The 10,000-nt window shown below is 39.1% G+C and overlaps 1 protein-coding gene across 1 annotated transcript; it reads right to left on the bottom strand.

Annotated features, from left to right (window-relative positions):
- Positions 1-4,413: 4,413 nt before the first annotated feature.
- On the bottom strand, positions 4,414-4,842 carry LOC137972675 (putative ATP-dependent DNA helicase Q1). Its single transcript, XM_068819404.1, has one exon. The coding sequence runs from the start codon at positions 4,840-4,842 to the stop codon at positions 4,414-4,416; it is 429 nt and encodes a 142-aa protein (XP_068675505.1).
- Positions 4,843-10,000: the final 5,158 nt, after the last annotated feature.

Raw genomic sequence — 10,000 nt, 5'->3', positions numbered from 1 at the left:
ACCTACGGGTAAACGAAATAAAGATGAAATTATCACCACGGAAATTCGCTGCTCTTCAGTTGATCAGAAATCGTCGACATCAGATAAAACTTCACACAGATCCCTTACCTTTACAAGTAGCAATGAGAAAATTAAAGAACAAGAGGAAAGTCCTCTGACATTGGAGGAAAAAATGCAGGAATCAATGGATATTCCACAAGGGCATACAAGAACAGTCGTAAAGGTTTTTTTCATTTTGGATTTCAGTTCTGGGTAGTTTTCACCATGAGGGACCTTAATTTAGAATTTTCTACTTTTTTCTGTTTAGATCTTCATTGCATACCCACACGGGAAGAGTGGAAGAACACGAGTGCACTGTTCCTGGGGAGATAAAAGCAGTGAAGAATATTGCGAAAGGAAATTTCTCTGCAGCAGCAGTGGCCCTATGTACAAGGAGTCCATGAAGTCTCACATTTTTGTAGAAAACACTAAGCTGACTTTGTTGGAAGTGGTAAACTATTCAAAGCAATCCGATAATATGCTCAGAGTTTCGTCTCTTAATTCATTATCTACTTTCAGTAACTCGCAGTACTATCAGCAACTGTGTAGAATTTGTCCGCGGTTGGTTTGTTTACTTGCTGCGATTTGCAAGTCTGGAAAGCCAGCGACACTGAAAAAAAATCCCTTGAGTGAACTTGGCAAATGCGACGTGGAGCCAAAACTAAAGAATGCAATATGTGCTGCCGCATCAGTATGTCTTCACCAATGCAACCCAAAACTAAGTGTTTACCATTACCGAAATGGCCTGATGTTACTTCATGGAGGTGTGAAGGCGGCGAGTTTGGATAGATGCTACAATCTGGCTTTAACCGTGTCTCAGAAATCGTGCATTCATATGCAAGAAAAATTTGGTGGAAACTTCGATGAGAAAGTGTTGAAGTGGACAGAGGAAACAAAGGAAAAAGAGTGGATGATCCGTTTTTTGGAAGAGGCAAAGCAGAGGGTACAGCTTCTCAAGAAAGAAAGTCTAACGGAGTGCTCGATGAATTTCAGTTGTGTTGAGGAGCTCAAAGAATTCCAGCACTACGACGAGGCGACCTACCAAAATTGTTTGAATTCGTTGAAGGATATCAGAGAAAAAGAGTGTTCTGTCAGTGCAGGTCCGATCTCAAGTGAAGGACTCGGAAGTGCAGTAAACGTCTCTGTAAATATGCTTCAAAAAGCAAGTTGATAACCTTCGCGGAAGCATTAGTCATTTCAAGTAAGTACAAACTAGAGCTTATATATTTCTTGCCTTCACGTTTTCAATGATCGGCATTGCCCTACATCCGTGTTTCAGTGTTTTTTTTTCTTGTTTTTTTTTTTTTGGTGTTTGCAGTTAAAAATGTTCTCTTAATGTTCTCTTGGAAAAAAAAAATATTTGTCGGAAAATATAAGCCTTATTATCTTTGAAAAATTGCCCAGGAAAAGGGAACCTGTGGACAGGCTCATCAATAATTTAGGAAAAAGACGGAAAATCTTGGAAGAAGGGCAAAAATAAAAACCAAGGCCTGGCTAAGAAACATGCCTTTGAACAACAGTTAGCTAAACTTGTAGAGGCTAGCCATCCACTTGTTAAAAAAGAATAAAATATATCCTTTTTATTGGTTTCATTGCAACAAAATGGTGCCTTTTAATAGTACTTAATATACCCTGAACTAAAATTTAGTGTTGTTATATTTTTTCTTCCTTGTTTTCTTGTGGCTCTTAATGCTGTTAGTGGCACCTGGGTACACAGAAGTGAGTTGGAGGATAGTTGCAATTGGGTAACATTTGTTCACATAAGAAGGCTAATGGTAGTCTTACACAATGATGTTAGTATAATGATGTTAGTATATCAAGTATATCAATGTTGTTCATACTGGTGACAACAATTTTTATATATTTCAGAATTGTGGCAGATAATGTCGACTTCACTGTCCATGCACGCCATCAAACAAAGGCATCACAAAACAAGTCCTTGCATTGGACTCATGCATTTGCAGTGAAGAATAGAGTAAACCCTGACAGCACGCTAAATTATGACAAACCACAGATGCAAGTCACAGAGCTTGAAATGTGCAACATTTTACCATCAGAAACTGATCAAAAGGAGGTCTGCTGTGATTTGGTCCCACGTGTTTACCGGAAAATTGTTGAATTTATGCCTTGTTATGCTCCTTTCAAGTCCGGTGTACAGCACCATATTTTGCATTCACATACTAAGGAAATGTCAAAAAAATCAGATCAGGTAATGTTCGAATTATAGAATTTTTTTCAGCTTTTTGGTGTATATGAGAAATATCACGAACAAAATGTAGTGAAAAATCTGACAGGTATGATGCCAGAACAATTCAAAATCCCATCAAGAGAATATATTATGACAATCAATGACTGAAATTAGCATGATTTATGACAGGTTGAATCATATTTAAAAATGCCATCTTTGTCATTTCTGTATTTGTTTATTCACAGTGCCTGCTTGGATTGCAGTCCCTGAATTCAAAGAAACCAGGTGAAATGGCAGATATTGTAAAAGACCTTCAGGAGAAGTATGTTGCCAAAGATGGCCAAGATATTCTTCATCCAACAATAATGCATGGAGATCAGTGCCTGGAATGTTCAGTGGACCTATCATTTTGGAGATACCTCTTTTGAATGCCTTGAGGATATTGAACCTACATTTTCAGAGTTTCACTTAAAGATGTGTCTGTATGAGGTAATACAAGTTTTCATTAACAATAACTGAAAGTGGTGCCCGGAAAAAATAAATCTTATTGACCTCTGATTAACTTTTAGGTCCTTGCTACTAATTGCATTGTGTTTGCCTGTTCACAAAACAAACAGACTTGAACATTTTGTTCCCAATGAAAAACCATGACATGTTTCTTCATGAAATAAGGAAACTATTCCAGATGAATACTTGTCTCTCAGTTCATTCAGAGCCAGACACAAGTCTTCTTTATCAACTGCATTCAGTTTCCTGGTTGAAGGATTCAAAGATTGTTCTGGGTCTTGAGGGGCTGATAAGTGGGAAACCTCACCCATGGCACAGCCACCACCAGTACACTTGCATTTTTCCCTGTGCACAGTGCAACATAAACGTCCCGGATCTTTGGAAGTTGGGTCTTCTTGGAAGTGTTGATAAAGTGCAATTCTCATGCAACTTTCAGTTTTCGTGACATCTTTGATATCTTTGTCACACTGTGACAACTGTCGATTTGTGGCGTACACAATACTAAATGCCTGTTGGCCACTGCGACCAGCTCTACCAGATTGCTGTATGATTTCAGTGACAGAATGTGGTGGACCATAATGAATGACATATTCCACATTTTGGAAATTTATGCCCATAATTCGAGCACACGTTGCCACGACAACTCTTTGCACACCACTTTCCTTAAAGTCTTCCTCTGTTTTTTTTTTGTGCGTGTCCCAAGTTTTTGTATGATAAACTCCAAGTAATGGCAGCCTTTCACCTTCCCTCTCTACAAATGCATTCTGACGTAAGTTCATCAGCAGATAACTCACAACACTGGCAATATCATTAAACGTTTTGCAAAATATAATTGTTTGGGGTGTTTCTTCCCTCTGTTTCTCAGTCATACTGGCAATCCACTTTAGGTTTATTTAGGGCCTCTTTTTCCACTGTTATCCTTAAGAATTCAAGGCAAATATTGTCCTTATTAGCTGCCACATCAACAATTACAGGATTCACCATTCCACACGATTTCCACAAGCAAGACCGATCTTTCACTTTCACAGGCAGTTAGGGCAAGAACAGGGACACCAGGTGGAAAAGACCGCATGTGTTTCACTCTAGCAAAGGCTTCTCTGAATGGCTGTCTCTTTCCCCTGCTGCTAACAGACACCTCACCCTACTAATAAAAATGATAAGGCCTCTTTAAGTTCTGATGTTTGTTGTGGTAAAGTAATAAATTGTAAGAAAGCTTACCGAAATAAGGCAGGAAATTAAAAAATCCAGAAGTACGTATATTGAAAATAACATGTAAATCATGAGTCTTAATAATATTACAATGTGCAATCAAACAGGGCTGGGAAATCATTCATATTTTACTGTATATTTTACTAACCACCAAACTTTAGAATTCAGGGCCATTTTTTCCGGCTTTACCTTATCATGAAATTGTCATATGCCTGGTTCTTTAAAGCTTTCCGACAGAACTTTCTTAGGTAAATAGCAAGGTGAGTGAAATAAACATGAATTCCAAGATTTGCGTTAATGACATGCATTGTTTAATTTCCTAAGAGCGAAGGAGCAAGACGACACGTTTTAAGCGCATACAAGCAAAGTGAGTACCATAGATAAAAGACATCAAATGACTTGCCAAGCAGAAATGGCATGTACTTCATCCACAACCAAACAGACAGTTTGTTTCCCGAGGAAGCCATTTTTTAGTGCTTTTGCCCACTCGGGAGAACACCAACTCTCTGGACTACCATAAACAATGTCAATGCGGACATCAGAAGGCTAGAAAGCAGATCACGTTCTGATCGTTCGTCGCCCAAGCCGATACCAAACGCTTTCAGTCCTAAATGGTTCATTTCCTCGACCTGATCTTTCATGATGGCAACCAGAGGAGTTACGACCAGGACTGTTGTTCTTTCCAGTTTCCACAATTCTCTGGATAATCGCGGTAGCAATTGAACGAACAGACTTTTGCCGAATCCTGTGGGAAGAATTCCAAACACATCCTTTTTGTCTGCCACGGATCGTAAGCAGCGCTTTTGTTCTTCCTTGAGGCATGGAATGTGAGGGAAATCCTTCAGTGAATCATTCCACGCTCTTTCAAACAGCTCATCGGTCAATCGAGAAGACGCCATGTTAAACATGGAGAAGAGCTGTTTACTCAAATCGAGATGCGATATTTTATGGAGAAGAGCTGTTTACTCAAATCGCGTGCTACGTGCCGACTGAAAAGCCGATGTCAATCAGACCTGTCAACAGTCAGTGTTCTCGCCAATAGGAGCTTGCATCAGGATCTGATGCAAGCGGGTACCGTGGAACGGTGGCCCCAAATGTCTGTCCACAGGCCTTTTCGCTTTTCCCGCTCCCCAGTTCCCGGCTCGACTAAAGGCCTGTTCACAGGCTAGGGGAGGACTAGGAAAAAGAGTTGCTCATCGTTTACTCGGACTATCCACCAATGCAAAAACAACTGCAGCCTTCTTTTCTGGCGTAACTGGTAAAATTTGCCTAACCTTGTCAACAGCTCTTTTCTTCGTGCTCCAGTATTTAAATGGTCCAGGCAACACAGTATTTTCACAGCTGTCACTTGTTTTAGCATCCCAAAGTTTTTCTCTCTTTTTATCCCAATAGCGCTGTGCCTTTTGTCTATTTTGCTCCCTTTTTCTTTCTTTAGATTCCTTCAGTCTTTCTGCAGCAGACTTTTTCATGACGGCACAATGTTTGAAAAATGGCGCTCTTGAATGTTGCCACACAACATAAACGTTGTGTTCCACATGTTTCAAACCTTTGAAACGAACTCATCATCATCCCTTTTAGTCTCGTAAAAGACCCTCATGTCCATCTTGTTCTTAAAGATGGATCCACCAGGCGGTGCTTCACAAAATATCCTCCTCCTTTAGAGGATATTTCGTTTTGCGTAAAATGCGTTTCCGTACCTTTTTGCCCAAGTTTGTCACACAGAGAATTCGTATCATATTCTGAACAAAAAATAACGACTCTGTAAACCGTCAATGAGATTTCCTCTAAGCAAGCACCCGGGAATCGTGGACAACTTAACAGCACGGAAGCACACGTTTTAAATAAATGTAAAGTTGCAGGCGAGATTTAAGGTTAAAAAGTTATTTATTGAGATTTAACCGATTGTGACAAGATGATATGTTCAAGAAAAGCAGTGCTGGACACTAAAGTCTAGAGAAAGAAAGGAGCCTTCAGGTTGCCTTCGACTGCAGTTGGCCTCTGTCTTGTCTTGTATAGTCACTTCCTGAACACCAGCAACAAACATTTGGGCATGAGAGTTCTCCAAAGGAAAAACCACAAATGACAGGAATTCCAAGTTCAAAGACGTCTGGAAATAAAGTGGATATAGCCTCCGATGCATCGTTTGTTAAATGTATCCCTCATGTGCAGACGAGGGTAGCTTCTCTGCTAAGCCAACAAAAGGCCATGTTTATCACAGTGAGGTTAAAGGATGCTTGTAAAATGCCAGCCTGTGTCACATTAAAACACTTTGAAATGTTCAAACAATATAGATGTTTACACATCCTACTAACTTGATTCAGAAATTGATCATTAATAGAAGTTCTAGAAGTGTACAACTACCGAAGTTGCCCAAATGGAATCATGTTTTTAGGCAGCTGACATCTTGTTCCTGACATGTTCAACATTGATGAACTTTTTACCAGAGTGAAAGAGGACTTCTGCCATTTTGCAAAGTGAGTGACTTCACAATATTAGTCAGTGCCAGGTTAATCACGTGTAAAAGTCTGTGTAATGCCCCCTGGTTCAAACATCTCTTCCTGCCGATGTCTATTTTGGCTAAGATGTCCAACGCTAGTATAACCATGTGACGATCGTATGTGAGACGGCAAAATTCGTTACAAACGAGGGAAACCGTTTGGAATACAAAGGTCACAGGCAAGTATGAAAAAATATGCACAATGATCTCTTGTGGTAGTCCCTCCATAATTTGAAAAGTATCTTTTGTTTCATATGGATAACACGTGTAAACTGCACGATCAGTACCAATTTAATGTTCGGCACAATAAGCGAGAAGAATGATTGCTTTTACTAGGTTAAAGTAGTCAGTGACAGGGTTTTATATTACATGAAATTTACTTAAAAAGAATGTCACTCCCTAAATTGTTCGTTGTTTTGCTAAGAGTAAAATAGACATAACCATTGTACTGTGATCCCAGGATTGAAAACATTTTGAGAGTACAGCCCATCACCTACATTATGAAAGGTCTTTGGAACTTAAGAAAAACTGACTTTGTTGATTGGGCATAACCCAGAGACTGATCTGCAGTCCTACTGAGTAGATTCAGAGATTGTTGAAGTATCAAACACATTGGCAGTAAATTGTCAACATTTAAATGAAGAAAGAAAGAAATAGATAAATAAATAAAGCCAATCATGCTGCAGGTTTCCCAAAAGTCAGCCTCAGGGTGTATGTTATAGAACTTGGAAGTTTTTGAGACATTTTGAAACTTACCATTGATTTCTCAAATAATTTCTTCACAGTTTGCTGTTCTTCAGTGTTCATGCCAATGCAGCCAAAATTGTTATTGCAAAAATACGTATTCTCAAATCGATACTAAGCAGGGCTGTGATGAAGTTTTGAGTCACCTGTAGCTTTGTTCTCCTCAACCTTACATGGCATCTGATAGGATGCGGTGATGCGGATCCGCATAATTCCGTAAATCCGCATCCTCCGCACAATTACGATATTTTCCGCATAAAATTGAAGAAATGCCTGATATTAGTGATAAAGCAGCTCCTTACCACAAATGCCAAAGAGATTGACTACTTTGAAACGCTTTTCTTCCTGAAAATTGAAGAAAACACGCCATTTCGTTCGCAAGATGAAAGTTTGTAAACAGTTCTACGCATTTTTCGGCAATGAGCCTGGACTCTAGTTAAAACGTTTTCATAACATACCCTAAGCTCGAATTTTTTTTAAAAAGATGCAATAAGGTGTGAAAATTTATCAACAACAAGCAATTTCACCCATAGCATCAAGGGAAAATCAAGTATACTCAGCCGTAACAGGCATTACTGGTTATGACCCTAAATTTACTGCTTGATACAATTATTGTTGGCCATGACTTAATTGAGGATGTGGTGTCTCCTAAAAGAGCCTTTTTATGATCTGCTTTGTACGGCATTTGCTGGATTGTAGCCCGTTGCATGTCTATTCTATGAGTACCAGCATGTCTATTCTATGAGTACCGGCATGCATGGACTGCTTAGAAGTGGCTGCCATTTGCGCCTGTATATGCTTCCAGTCCGCTGGGGGTAAATTGATCATTGTAAAGCGCCTTTGAGACGTTTGTGATAAAGGCGCTATATAAATGCACCACTTTTTTTTTTTCTTTTTTTTTTTCACTTTACTATTCAAGGTTTGGTACTGTGTCCTTATGACATGATATACACGGGCTGGCAATGGCCTTGTGTTATCCCTGCCAGTGTAACCAATTAGCCAGCGGATGATCCATTTATAACAAACAGCTCGGAAGAATCTTCAAGAAAAAGAGGTTTTTAAGTCGAGAAAAACTTTGATCAATTAATAAAGTGTTTGAAGGGGAGAAAACACAGGCCACAATTTTTTTTAGAAAAAAGCATTTTATTGATCACATTTGTCATTTGAAGAGGGTTTGGGAACCAGTTTGTTGTTACGTTTCAAAATGGAGGAATAACGTGAAGCAGACAGACAGCCTTTATTTAAGCACGATGGAAAATTTAAAATCCTGCAACTTATGGGGTGGGGCAAAATTAAACTATACTGCTGGGAATTACTGGGAATTTCTAGGAATTCCCAACAATTCCAAGACAGCAGTAGACAACAAGGGGATTTTTTAAGATGTTTTGAGAATGGTCAATAATAGACCACTGGGAAATATTGCGAATTATTGAGAATTCCAAGGCAAGAGGTACAAAGGGTGGATGGACTTCAATAAGAAATTTACCATGACTTCATTCACATTCTGTACTTCTAACTTAGACAAGTTTATTATCTACACACTGGAATGTCACATTTAGTTCTTAAACAACAGCAAAAATAATTAATGGTCCTTACTCTCTAACCAATTAAAATATTTAAATGAAGAGACCAATATGAAAATCATGGGAAGAAAATTTAGTTCCATGTCAACACTTCTGTATTTTCACCAAATTTGATTATTCAACACAACACACCTTCAAATAATTGGGCTAAAATAGAGAGCCTGTGGAGGAAATACACCTTCAGGACTCTTGTTAAATGCATTCCCAAATTATACACTGTCCCAATAATATTTTCCTTCTACCTTTGCCTCTGGGTTTGAACGCATTGACAGCAGCTTTGAAACTGCAGATTTTATTGGTTCAGTGCTTCGAAATCTGCATACTTCAAATGCAGACACTGCTATAGGCGGCGACAAACCGGTGGACAGAAGTAAGTGTCGATGTTTCCTCGACAACGTTCGATGACAAATCAAGCATTTAAAGCAGGTTCCATTTTCATGAGTGAGCTTTTCATAATATCTGTTGTCGTCAATATATCCGACTGAATTTGGATCCATGGAATATAATCTAAATCGGCGAAGTTATTTGGGGTGTCTAGAAAACTAAGACCTAAGACCTAAGACCTAGAAAACCAAGACCTAGAAAACCAAGACCCAGAAAACTGGTTTTCGGATTTAAAAGATCCATTTGCCCTACTGCTAATAAAATTCATGAAAGCAAATAACAAATATTCCGTTACAGAGGTTAAGAATATTGTGCAGTTTGTACACGCGTGGCAAACCTGGAAAACGTCAAGCAAATTAGAATTCTTAGATCGATGTTTAATCAGCTTGTGAGCAGGCCCTATTTGGGTTTCACGTAGGCTTAGTATCGAGCGAGCGCTTCAATAGACGGGCCTGCTCGCAGGCTAATGTTTAATAAAGAGATGTTTCCCTTAACAGTTTAGTTTTTACTTTTGGTTACAAGTCGTAAAGCATGTTTTATTTCGGGAGCCTCCAAGTTTAAATGCATGCATCCTTTCAGTAATTTGCAAAATGATCCCATGCCACGGTTTCTGTGTTGTGAAACAACATTCATTAGGGGAATGGTAAATCTCGTCTTCCGTTGGACATTTCCGTTGGAGATTTCTGTCGGAGATTTCTGTCGCATTTTATGCTGTTTTAGTACTATCGACGCTACACTTTCTAGCTATTGGAGTCTCGAGCTCGGATTTTTAGAGGTAAAGACTCGGGCTCGAATTTGATAGAAACAAAAAAAGCCTCGGTCTCGAATTTTTAAACAAGGGTCTCGCAC

The sequence above is a fragment of the Montipora foliosa genome, chromosome 10 (assembly GCF_036669935.1).
Source record: "Montipora foliosa isolate CH-2021 chromosome 10, ASM3666993v2, whole genome shotgun sequence".
NCBI lineage: Eukaryota > Metazoa > Cnidaria > Anthozoa > Scleractinia > Acroporidae > Montipora > Montipora foliosa.
Note: the sequence above shows the minus strand (reverse complement) of the source record. Positions and strands in the feature narration are given on the sequence as shown.